At 38.7% G+C, this 14,556-nt stretch overlaps 2 protein-coding genes across 2 annotated transcripts; both read right to left on the bottom strand.

The window, feature by feature from the left end:
• Positions 1–2,941: 2,941 nt before the first annotated feature.
• LOC109239378 (17.6 kDa class I heat shock protein-like) lies at positions 2,942–3,698 on the bottom strand. The gene has a single exon (XM_019405933.1). It carries the CDS (start codon positions 3,625–3,627, stop codon positions 3,166–3,168), a length of 462 nt encoding a protein of 153 aa, XP_019261478.1. The 5' UTR covers positions 3,628–3,698; the 3' UTR covers positions 2,942–3,165.
• A 9,577-nt stretch (positions 3,699–13,275) lies between these two features.
• On the bottom strand, positions 13,276–14,020 carry LOC109239375 (17.6 kDa class I heat shock protein-like). The gene has a single exon (XM_019405930.1). The coding sequence runs from the start codon at positions 13,944–13,946 to the stop codon at positions 13,494–13,496; it is 453 nt and encodes a 150-aa protein (XP_019261475.1). The 5' UTR covers positions 13,947–14,020; the 3' UTR covers positions 13,276–13,493.
• Positions 14,021–14,556: the final 536 nt, after the last annotated feature.

Here is a 14,556-nt window from a genome sequence, read left to right on the forward strand (position 1 = left end):
CCTCATTATTCTAGGGTTATGGGTTGTTATTGATCACTATTGTAGTTTGACGGTTGATAATGTTGCTTGATTTTATTATATTAATTTGTTTATTCAATCTTGCACTTAATTATTCTATTGCATAGCTAACAATAGAGTACTATCTACGAATTTATAGTTGAACTCGAAAGTGGGAACTATAGATTGCATATAGGATTGAATAGAGTAATTTCTTGAATCCGGTCATCGGAGAATAGATTCGCGATTAGGGTAGACATATTCTAGTGCCTTACTTGGTTATTTTTGTAGGAAATATACATGCGTCTTGTCAAGTTTGATTCTATAGACATATAGTCTTAGGTTGGCTCGAATAGGCGATCGAAGCGTCGAAATAACTACGCGAGCATAATAAACCCTGCTAATCAATAGATTAGATAAGTCAAGTGATTACATCAACCCGAAAAACACAATAGGGGAAACGTTAATCCCATAACCCTGGAATATCCACATCTCATTGAATTCTTTCTAAGTGTTTGTTTGCTCTACTTACGATCTTATTTTCTTACTTGCTTATTAGTTCATAGTAATTTAGTTACAAAAATCACAATCATCTTCTTCACACTCACTTAAGCATTAAATTTATAAATAGCTTAGATTGTACAATAGTTGATCATAAATCCTCGCGGGAACGATACTTTCTTATCACTTTATTACTTGTCGACTGCATACACTTACGCTGCGATTACACCCAATAGCCCTGATGGTGTACTTAAGCCTTGATCCTTTTTCAAAACTCCCGTATTGCAATCCTCTGATCCAATTAATCTAAATTCACGATTTAATTAATCTAAATTCAAGCAAGCTGAAAAGTCCATTAAGGAAGTAAAGATTTAGGCGAAATACATAAACAACCCCTCCAAGTTGTCCACAACGGTCATTTGAACACCTTAACTGATCCCTTTTTCATTTTAACATTTCAAGTGGCTATTAAATGTATCTCGTGAACTCCCGAGTCTGGCAGACTATATGTGTGAGTTGCACTCGCCAGTGACATGTCAAATGAACCAATTAAAGAATGACATGTGTAATTTATAATAAAATTTTTGATAAATATAAACTAAATACATTAAAATAATCTTTTTATTATTAACCAACCCCCCCCCCTCCCCTCTCTTCGTCTTCTTCCTTCTCATTCCCCCTCTCGCCCCCCACCCCTTTCCCCCCAAATAACCCCTCACACTGATTTCCTAGCACCTTCCATGAAATTGGATGATGAGTTCAGTTGATCGAATATTTTTCCACCTTTAAAGATCACCGCTATAAAATCAAAAGGAGAAAGTTTCGCTGATGTAGACTCCATTTTATTTATGTAATCAAGAAATTAAACTGAAAGTGGAAAATTTGAACTCTATGTGAATTTTGCTCAACTGGGTAAGCGTTAATTACCCAGTTGATGAGATTAACGCTGATGATTCAAACGGCGACAAAACTGGAGAGAAGGCGATACAAACAAGGGCAAAAAGAACGATAAAGTAAAAGCTTTTGTTTTAGAACTAAGAGTTTTTTAGCTGGTGAATTTGGTTAGGTTTGGAGAGACTTGCTGAGGAAATTAAAGTGAGAGGGGAGGAGCTGAAAGGGAGTGATGAATGAAAGAAAGAAGAGAGAAAGGGGAGAGCAATATTACACTTACAAGCATCGTCGGTAACAGCCTCGCCGAGATCCTCCCTCTCTCCGTCACCCTCCATCGTCGGCAATAGCCTCCCCGTACAGAATCGTGGTTATAGGGTGGTGTAATAGTGGGGTCTACATTGATTTTAGGAAGAAAAAAAAAAGAAGATAAGCCTAATTTTAAGATCTTCACGCGCTTAGATGTAAGTGAAACACACAAAATTTGTCATGTCAGCGTAAGGGGTTTAAGAGAATATACTTCTACCAAGCAGAGGTGTCTATCTGATCACATAACAAGTTAAGGTGTTCAAATGACCGTTGTGGACAACTTGGAGGAGCTGTTTATGTATTTCGCCAAAGATTTATTACCAAGAAGTTTTGCATTCCCCTCAAACGAGAAATTTTTTCATTCACAATCAATGATGTTCAGCTAATTTAACTAGTTTAATTTTTCAACTAATCTAAGTACACCGAATTATCTTCATGTATGCTTGATGTAAGTTTTGCATTCCCCTCAAACGAGAAAATTTTTCATTCACAGTCAATGATGTTCAGCTAATTTAACTAGTTTAATTTTTCAACTAATCTAAGTACACCGAATTATCTTCATGTATGCTTGATGTAATTCTAAATGATACGCCTAGATATGACAAAATAGTTAAAAGAAAACAGTTATCCACCCATATTATTCGTTAAAAAATGGGTTGGATAATGAACCATTTAAAAACGAATCGAATATGGATAAAAAACCATATTATCCGCTTAGAAAATAGTTAACCAATGGATAAACAATGGATAACCAATGTGTTTAACTTTTACATTTGTAAAGCCTCAAATCGGGGGTTACTCAAGTTTGGAGAACTAGGAATTCTCTCATAAAATTCTCTCATAAGTGATCATATTTAAGAAGCCATGGATAATCTGGATCGATATTATCCACCGAATAAGCCGTTTTTATCTAGTCTCAAATACGGATAGGGTTGAATAATTTATTCATTTTTTAAATTACCCAGTTTGCCCGTTTGACACCCTAGATACGCCTAACTAGTTAACCCAATGAGCACCCGCAATTGTGCGTTTGTAATTCTTTTCTCAAATTCTCCCATTAAAAGAATCATGATTTGGTGAATCGGTCGTAATGGTTTTAATTGTGGATTCGTTAATAGGTCAACATATCTTTACTTTTACACTTTCTACGAAATGGAAGTGCAAGAGTAAAAAAACTTTTAGTTCTCGACTTCACTACGTAAACCAATACCCAAAAGGAGTTAAGAAGACAGAAGGAAAATATGGGAGATCGAACAGGATTGAAGGATAATACGACACTTCAATTCTATAACAACACTATTGCCTTTTCCAAATAGAATTTCAACAAAATTACATCAAACACACCTTTAAGCGAAAAAAAGACTCGACTACAGACCAGATACAAAAACAGAGCAACTTCTATTCGATTTCACATATACTTGCTCACATATCACAGCGTACTTACATATTTCAGTTAGCTAAAGCGTTTATCTAACCAGTGATCTCAATGGATTTGACATCTGGCTTCTTCACCTCTTCTTTTGGAACAGTAACAGTAAGCACACCATTCTCCATCGCCGCCTTAACTTGATCCATTTTCGCATTCTCCGGGAGCCTGAATCTTCTCATAAATTTGCCGCTGCTGCGTTCCACACGGTGCCAAGTGCCATTCTTGTCTTCTTTCTCCACATTCCTCTCTCCGCTAATCTGAAGAACCCTATCGTCTTCGATCTCCACTTTCACTTCCTCCTTCTTAAGCCCAGGAAGATCTGCCTTGAACACATGAGCCTCAGGAGTTTCCTTCCAATCGACTCGTGTGTTAGCGAATGCAGAAGTTTCCCGTGAATTCGAACCTGGAAAGCCCAATTCCCTGAAGGGATCCCACACGTCAATTGAGAATGGATCGAAGACGCTGCTTCGTCGATCGCCGAAGATCCTTGGAATAAGTGACATTTTCAGTAAACTTCGTATAATAACTCTTTTCTCAATTTGCTTTCAACTACACTGGTTCTAAGAGGAGGAGCCGATGGGTATTTATAGGTGCTTAGAGGAATTCCAAGTAGTTTCCCGATGTTTCTTTCCGCTTCTGATATTTCTCTAAACGCAGACGTCTAGAAGTTTCTGGATAAATCTCGTTTTTTGCTTCCATGTCTGGATAAATTACTAAATTTGACAAGTAGCAATGAGGATATTATGTGTATTCTACTTCCGTCTTTTTGAAAAAGGTTGATAAATTTACATTTAGCTAGTCAAATTAATTTATTTTCAGATCGTTTTTAATCTTCTTTATAACCTTTTTATTATACATTACTCCCTCCGTTTCAATTGTGATAAGGTAGTTCGACTTGACACGGAATTTAAGAAAAAAGAAAAAGATTTTTGAAACTTGTGGTCTTAAAAGCTTAAGGGATAAAAGCTTTGTGGGGCTATTACATTTGTTTGGTTATAAAAATTTCTCATTAAGGTTAAAATGAGTAAAATGAAGAATGTAAAGTTGAATTATTTTCAAATTTAAAAATGTGTCGTTTATTTTAGAATAAGCTAAAAAGGAAAGTACCCCATCTAATTTGAAACGGAGGAAGTACTTTAAAAAAAATGTTACTAAGTTATACTTTGAATTTTTCCAATAATTGATGAAGAGATAATATATTACTACAACTAAATAATTTCTCAAAGGGTGCTATATATGTTTATTCCTTAGAGGCGTAGTAATTAAAGGGACATGGCACAAAGTACGTGGATCAAAATAACATCATAAACATGATTATCTTTTCGCACTTTTGATTCTACGGAGTAATTAAGGACAATTAAATCAAGTTAGTGGATGAAATTTAACACTCCAAAAATTAAACGAAAGGTTCGTTCGGTATCACTTAAAACAATTGACAAATGTATCTTAGAAAAATAAGGACCATCGGGAGTCTCAACCTAATTGATAATTGGATTATTTATTGGAAAAATTTAAGCCGATTAAAGTCTTTTATCCGAATGAAGTTACAAAATCACGAAAAGACACATGCTCATTTCGCGATGACGTATCAGCTTCATTCAAATCGAAATCTTTTTTGAAAAATTAAGTTAAATCCGCTCATTCAATTACTTAATCAAAAATAGTTGATGAATGCATAATATATGTATTATATACGTATGATTATGTATAACTAGTGTATAATTTATGGATAGCAAATAGAAATTTCATGTTTCAATAGAAGCAAAGTAATGTGGATTGTTCAAGAATCAAAGTTGATTTAACTATTTTAACATGATTAGAGCGATTCACGTGACATCATCAAATGATAGAAACCTTGACTAAAAATCTACAACACACTAAACACTCTTGTTGACGTTAATAATTGAGGAATGAGGGTAGAATAAAGTGCTAATAATATCACCCGAGTTAGCATCCGATAGAGTGCTACTACTCGAACCTTCATAAGTATGCTTGCATGTTTGTCCATCGGCTATCTCGTATCCAAAAACTATTTGTGCGCTCCTCCAAAGTCCAATAACTTAATATTATCTTTTATTATTATAAGTTAAATGGGACCAAAAAAAATAAAATGAGCAAAAAGTATAAAGTATATATATATATATATATATATATATATATATATATATATATATATATATAGACACAATTAATGGAGAGCATATATGAAAGTTTTAGAATATCATTTCCGAGCACCAGAACGAAACTTATTTTTTCCACAAGCTTTTAATAATATGGTTGCGATCTGTCATTACTATCTCCATTGTAGAAAGAAATCATTCGTCAGTGGTTGTGAATGACTAATTTTTCCAATCTATTCATGATTTCGTAGGAGTAAGTCATAAACACTGAACTTAGCTAACTATCTGTTAAAATTACCCTTTTTTCTTTTAATATTAAATGTCAACTTAGCAAATTAACAGTAGCTAATATGTGGCGATACTAGCGCAATTTTGGTCCAAATTCAATAATTTTTTGATGCGGCTGATAAATGCTAATTTTGGCACGGTATGAATTTTATCTTATTTTCAAGGAGAGAAAATGAGTTCTTAATTAATTGCCCTTAACAATTCGATAACTTCAACTCCGTCGTTTGATCCCCTTTAGTTATGTCCAGCTTGGACGACACCAAAATATACATTTGTTATTTGTTAAACTGCATGTGACTAACTAGAAAAATGATGCCAGTTTAATCATTTTCTTTCGTGCAATTTCGCTTTCCTTCCTTCTCCCTTTTTCCGTTCATTTGGAAGTTTGTGCCCTCATGATGTACTTAAGCCTAGATCCTTTTTTCAAACCTTCCGTTGCAGTCCTCTGTCCAATTAATCAAAATTCACGATTTAATTAATCAAAATTCACGAAAGCAGAAAAGTCCATTGAGTTTGTAAAGATTAATTACCAAGAAGTTTCGCATTCCCTCAAACGCGAGAATTTTTTTATTCACGTTTCAACTAATCTAAGTACATCGATTGAGTTCATCTTTACGTATTGTTTACCCTAAAATCGGATAACAATTGAATTTATACGCGGTTTTAAGGACACGTGATACAACTTGGTACAAATTAAGAAGAATAAATTAGTATTGAAATTGACGATAAAAGAATAAATGCAAACCACACAAATTGAATAGTCTTAGCCCTCGAGTTCAGTCACCCTTGAACCAAAGATGTTTCAACTGGCTTATGAACAGAATAACAAGATAATGAAAGCTAGAAAATGATAGTATATTGCTTTGTATTACGTGAATATAATGTATGTTAAACCTTCCTGTCTTGCTTTCTCTCTAACACCTAGAAAGAAAAAGGGACGCTGCGGTTCACCCTCAATCATACCACCACCAGCGAGAACCAATTACGCTACACCACAATGAATGAAGCAAAGGAAATGGAACTCACTGATAAGGAAATTGATCGGCTCAATCGCAGCACAAACAAACCAAAAGATTCAATACCCCACACCACTAATCATTCCAATACAAAGGTAAGTTTTCGAGACACTCTATCCCCCCTTCATCCGCACAAGTTAACCAACTAGAAACAGAATTTCTCCAAAAACTAACCTTAGAAGCTGAAAACTCCAATCCATCCCATCATCCATTTTTCATACCTATCTCCTCTGATGAAAAACACCGGCTCTATCGTCCTTGGCACCAAACCATCGTCATTAAGCTTCTAGGAAAAAATATGTCCTATACAAACCATAAACTCAAACTAAACGCTCTTTAGAAACTTAACGAAGCCACCAATTTAATTGATCTAGGATATGACTACTACCTAATTAAATTTCAACAACCAGACAATTTTAACAAAATCCTTCAACATGGACCTTGGTTCATTGGTTCCCGATATCTAACTATTCGCCAATGGAACCCAAATTTAATCCCACTTTAGCTCACACCAACTATACTACTATGTGGATCCGGCTACAAGAACTTCCTACTGAATACTATGATTTACAAATCCTTCAAAAAATAGCGGCGTTCATTGGCACCTTAATTAAAATAGACACATGCACAGTACACGCTTCTAGAGGCTGTTATGCGAGACTATGCATATTAGCACAATTGGGGAAAATCTTACCAACTGAAATCCTACTTGGTACCCATATTCAACTCATTTATTACGAAGATTCTTTAATGATTTGCACTAAATGTGATTGTTTAGGTGATACTCTTCATTACTGTCCAACCGTCACCACTGCTTCTACCTCAACACCAGGCCAAAATGTCCCAACCCAATCCACAAGTGAACTAAATGAGTCCAGCCCATGGAAAACAGTAACTTACCCAAAAAAAATTAATTATGGTAAAAATGTCATGCCTACTAATCAGTCTTCAAAACTTACACCACAAACACACATAAACACCCCAAATACCACCGCTACAAACCCTACAGTCTCCAATGCGTTCCACATCGCCATCACTACTAACACTATCATTCCTCTACATACAAATTCACATTCTCTGACAATGAACCTATGCAGGACCTACAAACCATCATCACCAACCTCTTGCATGCCAACCCTATGTCTGAATCGCATGCCAACCCTACTAACCCTACTATACACTCCATTAACCCTAATTCCTCAATTCCCCATTAGCCATCATCACCTTCCAACACCCAAACACCCATGCACACTGTTGCACAACATGAGCCCTATGACATGCCTCATGGCAATCGCCTTCCTCCATTACATCCGTTAATCCATTAAACACTACACAAATGCCTCCCACAAAAATCATACATTCCTTCACCATCCCCTCACCCAGTTGACAATCATGACATTGCCCCAACCGATCTTCCTAGTACCATAGCTACTCTATGTATTTATATCTCCAATCTCAAGTTAAGCTTGTGGAGTTTATTTCGGCGTGACCTTGCTCTACTATCGACCTCATGAGTAGTCATCCCGAGTTGAGCTCGTCATCTTCGACCGACGATCCTAAGTTCGCAAGGGCATCGGCCTCACTATTTTGATCTCGAGGGACGTGCTGCAAAGTCCACTCTTTGAACCGATGTAACGCTACCTGTAACTTGTCTAGGTATCTTTGCATTCGTTCTTCTCTGACTTCGAACGTTCCGTTAACTTGGTTTACTACAAGGAGGGAGTTACACTTAGCTTCGATCACCTCCTCCCCCAAGCCTTTGGCCAGTTCGAGACCTGTAATCATGGCCTCATATTCGGCCTCGTTGTTAGGTCAATTTTACAGTTCTAATAGATTGTCTAACTATATTGCCTGTGGGTGGCCTCAGAACGATGCCAAGTCCATACCTCTTTACGTTCCGAGGCACCGTCCGTAAAGAGGGTCCAGATTTGCGAAGACGTTTCCGAGTTTACCAACAACTCTCTTTCGACTTTGGGTATCAGGGTCGGCGTAAAGTCGGCTACGAAATCTGCCAAAATTTGGGATATAATGGTTGTTCGGGGTTGATATTCGATATCGTACTCGCTGATTTCCACGGCCCATTTGGCCAATCGCCCCGAGAGTTCGGGATTATGCATTATATTTCGTAATGGGTAGGTTGTCACAACACATATAGGATGGCACTGGAAATATGGTTTCAGTTTTCTAGAGGCACTTAGCAAGGCGAGTGCCAATTTTTCTAGGTGAGGATATCTAGTTTCGGCCTCACCTAAGGTCCTACTAACATAATAAATCGGAAATTACGTACCTTGCTCTTCCCGAACTAAGACTCTACTTACTGCTATTTTCGATACTGCTAGATACAAGTATAGTCGTTCGTCTGCCATTGGCGTGTGAAGCAATGGCGGGCTCGATAAGTATCACTTAAGTTCTTCTAAGGCCCGTTGTCATTCTGGGCTCCATGTGAAGTTGTTTTTCTTTTTTAGCAACGAGAAAAATCGATGGCTTTTATCGGACGACCTCGAGATGAATCGCCCCAAGGCTGCAATGCGCCCGGTTAACCTTTGTACTACCTTCACATTATCCACTACCGTGATATCCTCGAAAGTTTTGATCTTGCCAGGGTTGATCTCGATCCCTCGGTTGGATACCATGAATCCGAGAAATTTATGGGACCTGACCCCGAACGCACACTTTTCTGGATTCAGCTTCATATTGTATTTCTTCAGTATACTGGAGGTTTCATGCAAATACTTTAACTAGCCCTCTACTCGCAGGGACTTAACTAACATATCGTCAATATAAACTTCCAAGGTTTTCCCTATTTGTTCTTCGAACATTCAGTTCACTAGTCGTTGGTAAGTGGCACCGAAATTTTTTAATCCGAATGGCATTACTTTATAGCACTATGTGCCATACTTAGTGATGAATTGGTTTTTTCTTGGTCACCCGGATCCATCTGTATTTCATTATACCCGGAATAGGCATCGAGAAAACTGAGAATCTCGTGGCCGGCTGTGCCATCGATCATGCGATCGATGTTAGGCAAAGGGAAAGAATCTTTGGGACATGCCTTATTTAAATCTTTATAATCTACACACATTCTTAGTTTTTTCCCTTTCTTAGGAACTACTACTACATTTGCTAACCATTCCGGGTATTTGACCTCCCGGATAGACCGTATTTTAATGAGTTTAGTTACCTCGTCCTTATTGAAGGCATGCTTGATCTCGTCTCCTTTTCTGCTTTACCGGATCGAACTTCGGGTCCAAGCTCAGTTTGTGAGTAGTGATCTCCGGTGGGATCCCTATCCTGTAAGAAATTGAACGAGTTTTTTCCTGAGCTCAGGAGTTAACCCTGTGCCCAGGTATACCTTTCGATCAGGAAGATGTTCGATCAGCATGATCTGCTCCAGCTCTTCGACCGTTGATTTGGTAGCATAGGAATTATCAGGGGCGATAAAGGATCGAGGAACCCCGTAGTCATCACCTTCGTCAATCCCTTGCTTGTCCGATTAGGTCAAGGCTGGCGTCGATGATTGCTATTTGACTTCCTGTTTCGCTTTCGAACCTGAGTCCTGTGTCAACGAGAGTGTTGATATTGAAATTCCTTCATCGACGGCAAACATCTTCTTTGCGGCGGGTTGTTCCCCGTAAACCGTCTTTATCCCCTCTAGTGTTGGAAATTTTTATACCTGGTGAAGGGTCGAGAGCACGACCCCCATGTTGTGGATCCATGGTCTTCCGAACAGGGCATTGTATCTCATGTACCCCTCGATTACATAAAACTTGGTCTCCTAGGTGGTACTGGCTATGTTTACCGGCAATGTTATTTCTCCCTTAGTAGTTTCGCAAGCCATGTTGAATTTGCTTATTACTCAGGCCGCAGGTAATGGTCATGTAGGCCAAGTTGTTCTACGACCCTTGATCGAATGATGTTGGCCGAGCTACCTAGATCAATTATCACACGTTTAACTTGAGTTTTATTCATAAATATAGAAATTACCAGTGCATCATTATGGGGTTTCATGATTCCTTCTGCATCCTCGTCGTTGAAAGATAGAGTCCCTTCTGGTAGGTAATCTCGAGTCCATTTTTCCCTTGTGATTGAAACTTTAGTGCATTTTATCATCGGATCTTGAGGAATATCGACCCCGCCGATGATCATATGGATGACGTGCTGGGGTTCTTCTTGTTCATTTTGTTTGTTGGAGTCCCTGTTTCTGAAGTGATTCTTAGTACTCCGAAATTTTTGAAGGTGACTATTGTTAAACAACCGGGCTTCTTCCTTCCTCAATTGTCGGCAATCCTCCATCCTGTGGCCATGTGTGCCACGATATTTGCATATTTGGTTGGGATCCCTTTGTGTTGGATCAGTTTGCAAAGGTCGAGGCCACTTGGTATCTTTGATGCGTCCGATAGCCGATACGATGGCAGCTGCGTCCATATTAAAGTTGTACTTTGATAATCGTGGTGCCTCTTTGGGACCGATAGATCTATCGAAGCCGTTATTACTCATGAGTCCCCGTGAACCTTGACCTCGATCATTTCACCTTTCATTCCAAGCAGAATTTTGCCCAGATCCGTTGCCCCTATGATATCAATTATACGGCTGATATCGATCTCTGTTCGACCTTGGTTCTCGGTCTATATCCCTCTTGATTCTATCGACGGGTCTGATAGGATAAATGGACCCCGAAGGAGCCCCAAGTTGATCGCCCTCAACCCCGATCTTTGACTAATACCGATTATGCACATCGGCCCAAGTAACAGCCGGCTATTCTATCAAATTCTGCTTCAATTGCTGTGAAGCTACTGAGCTTCGAACGTTGATCCCTTGTGTGAAAGCTTGAACAACCCAATCATCAGTGACCGGTGACAAGTCCATCCGTTCCATTTGGAATCGAGACACGAATTCTCTGAGCATTTCGTTCTCCTTCTGCCTCACCTTGAAAAGGTCCGACTTTCTGGTTTCGACCTTGATGGCCCTGGCATGTGCCTTTACAAAAGAATTTGCAAGCATAACAAATGAGTCAATAAAATTAGTTGGTAAATTATGGTACCATATCATAGCTCCCTTCGATAGGGTCTCCCCGAATTTCTTCAGCAAGACGGATTCGATCTTGTCATCTTCTAGATCATTCCCTTTGATGGCACACATGTAGGAGGTGACGTGCTCGTTTGGATCAGTCGTTTCATTATACTTAGGAATCTCGGGCATCCGAAACTTCTTGGGGATTGGTTTCGGAGCCGCATTCGGGGGGCAAGGTTTTTATACGAACTTTTTGGAATCCAGTCCTTTCAGTATTGGTGGTGCCCCTGGATTTGGTCAACCCTGGAGTTATAAGTTTCCACCTTCTTGTCGTTTGCCTCGATCTTCTTTTCTCCCGACTCAATTCGCTTTGTTAGTTCTTCGAGCATCTTCATGATCGCAGGGTTGGTCTCCGACTCTTTCTCGCTCGATTTTCTTGAAACCGATTCGACCCTGTGTACAACTTCCCGGGACGGCTCGGGCTCGACCTTGCTCGGTGTATAATTAAGGTTTTGGAGCTGGGCTATTGCTGCCTACTGAGCCTGCAACATTTCGAAGATCAATCGCAGGCTGATCCCGCCATCTTCACCATCGCGTACGCTTTAAGCGGCTGATCGAGCATCCCCACAGACGCTGCCTTCGGGATGGACAGCCAAATTTCCGTTGATGGCTACATGTAAACTGACGTCGATTGGATCTACAGCCGGAACTCCATCGAGGCCAACCGGGGGTACATCGTTCCCTGGTGCTATGTTATAATTTTCACCGTGGTGGCCGAAATCATTGCCAATGTGTCGAGGTACTGATTGAGAGTTTGACATTTTTTAATCATGTAATCAAAGATACTTCAAAGAACAAGTGTAAAATAGTGTGTGTTACAAAATTTTGTACCAGGTAACTACTATTATCCTTAGCCCCACGGTGGACGCAAACTATTTACCCTAAAATCGGATAACAATTAAATTTATACGCGGTTTAAAGGACACGTGATACAACTTGGTACAAATTAAGATGAATAAATTAGTATTGAAATTGACGATAAATGAATAAATGCAAACCACACAAATTGAATAGTCTTAGCCCTCAAGTTCAGTCACCCTTGAACCAAAGATGTTCCAACTCGCATATGAACAGAATAACAAGATAATGAAAGCTAGAAAATGATAGTATATTGCTTTGTATTGCGTGAATATGATGTGTGTTATAAATGATCAAACCCCCTTTATATAGTAGGGTAGTCCTACTCTTGAAACAAGTCTATACGAGGTAAGAAATCTCATGATTAGCTAATTAATCAGCCTCTTCTTGATACGTGCCGGGATTCCCGATTGCGGATATTTCGGCTTTTCGTTATTTGACTCAATAAGCTTTCCTCGATCTCGCTCGATATCTTGCTCGGTCTCGATCTTGGTCGATCTCAATCTTGATCGATCTCTGGGTCACAAGCTCAGCAATCTAACTTTGCACCATGGTTCGTAGTTCTTTTCTCAAATTCTCCCAATAAAAGGATAATGATTTGCTAAACGGATCGAAATGGTTTTGAATGTAGATTCGTTAATAAGTTAACATATCTTTACTTTGACACTGAAATTAAAGTGCAAGAATCGAGTGAAAAACTTAAAGTTGTTGACTTTACTAGGTACACCCTCTGACCCTCACCCAAAAGTAGTTAAGCAGACGAAGAAGAAGGAAAAATACGGGAAATCGAACAGAATTGTAGGATAATAGAACACTTTGATTCTATAACAACACTACTGCCTTTTCCACAGAGAATTTCAAAGAATTTACATCAAACACGCCTTTAACAAACTCGACCACAGACAAGATACAAAAACAGAGCAACTTCAAATCTTCGCAAAAGACATCTATTCGATTTCCTATATACTTGCACATATCATAGCGTACTTACATATTTCAGCTAGCTAAAGCGTCTATCTAACCAGTGATCTCAATGGATTTGACATCTGGCTTCTTCACCTCTTCTTTCGGAACAGTAATAGTAAGCACTCCATTCTCCATCGCCGCCTTAACTTGATCCATTTTCGCATTCTCCGGGAGCCTGAATCTTCTCATGAATTTGCCGCTGGTGCGTTCCACACGGTGCCATGTATCATTCTTATCTTCTTTCTCCACGTTCCTCTCTCCGCTGATTTGAAGAACCCTATTGTCTTCGATCTCCACTTTCACTTCCTCCTTCTTAAGCCCAGGGAGATCGGCCTTGAACACATGAGCCTCAGGAGTTTCCTTCCAGTCGACTCGTGTGTTAGCGAATGCAGAAGTCTCCCGTGAATTGGAACCCAATTCCCTGAAAGGATCCCACACGTCAATTGAGAATGGATCGAAGACGCTGCTTCGTCGATCTCCGAACATTCTTGGAATCAATGACATTTTCAGTGAGCCTTTGAGAATTTTCTTAATTTGCTTTCAGGTTTCAATTTTAGCTGGTTCAAGGAGGAGGAGCCGATGGGTATTTATAGGCGTGCTTAGAGGGATGTCAGGTACTTTCGCGATATTCGTTTCCGCTACGATATTTTTCTAGGAAACTTACACAAGTCCCAAATAAATGTCAACTTACCAACCTCTAGCCATTAGTCATAAATTTATCATAACTAGCCAACAAAAATTGAAAAACCAAATAATAGGGTTCTTTCTCTCAAAGAATCACATGCAAAAATCACATTCCATATTTTTAAGTGTGATTAGCAACATTAGATACAAGACGGAAAGAAATTTCATGGACGGGGTAGCAAATAAGGTGATGAAATACAAAAATCTATACAAATATTCCAAAAATCTAAACAAAAAAGGAACTTTTTCAATGGGTATAGTTGAAATTCATTGAAAATATATAGATAAGTCAATATACAAAATTTGAGGAAGATTGGAGGTGATTTGGAGTGGTATTGTATCAAAATTCATAATTAAATCGAGTTCAAAAAAGTCTTCTGCGATACATGTATCAAACATGTATCACGCATGTATCTCACACACAGGTATA

Source organism: Nicotiana attenuata, unplaced genomic scaffold (genome assembly GCF_001879085.1).
Source record: "Nicotiana attenuata strain UT unplaced genomic scaffold, NIATTr2, whole genome shotgun sequence".
In the NCBI taxonomy this organism is placed as follows: domain Eukaryota; kingdom Viridiplantae; phylum Streptophyta; class Magnoliopsida; order Solanales; family Solanaceae; genus Nicotiana; species Nicotiana attenuata.

What these genes read in the sequence shown, in the direction of transcription:
- LOC109239378 (XM_019405933.1), bottom strand. Translation starts at nt 3,627, where the DNA reads ATGTCACTTATTCCAAGGATCTTCGGCGATCGACGAAGCAGCGTCTTC.
- LOC109239375 (XM_019405930.1), bottom strand. Translation starts at nt 13,946, where the DNA reads ATGTCATTGATTCCAAGAATGTTCGGAGATCGACGAAGCAGCGTCTTC.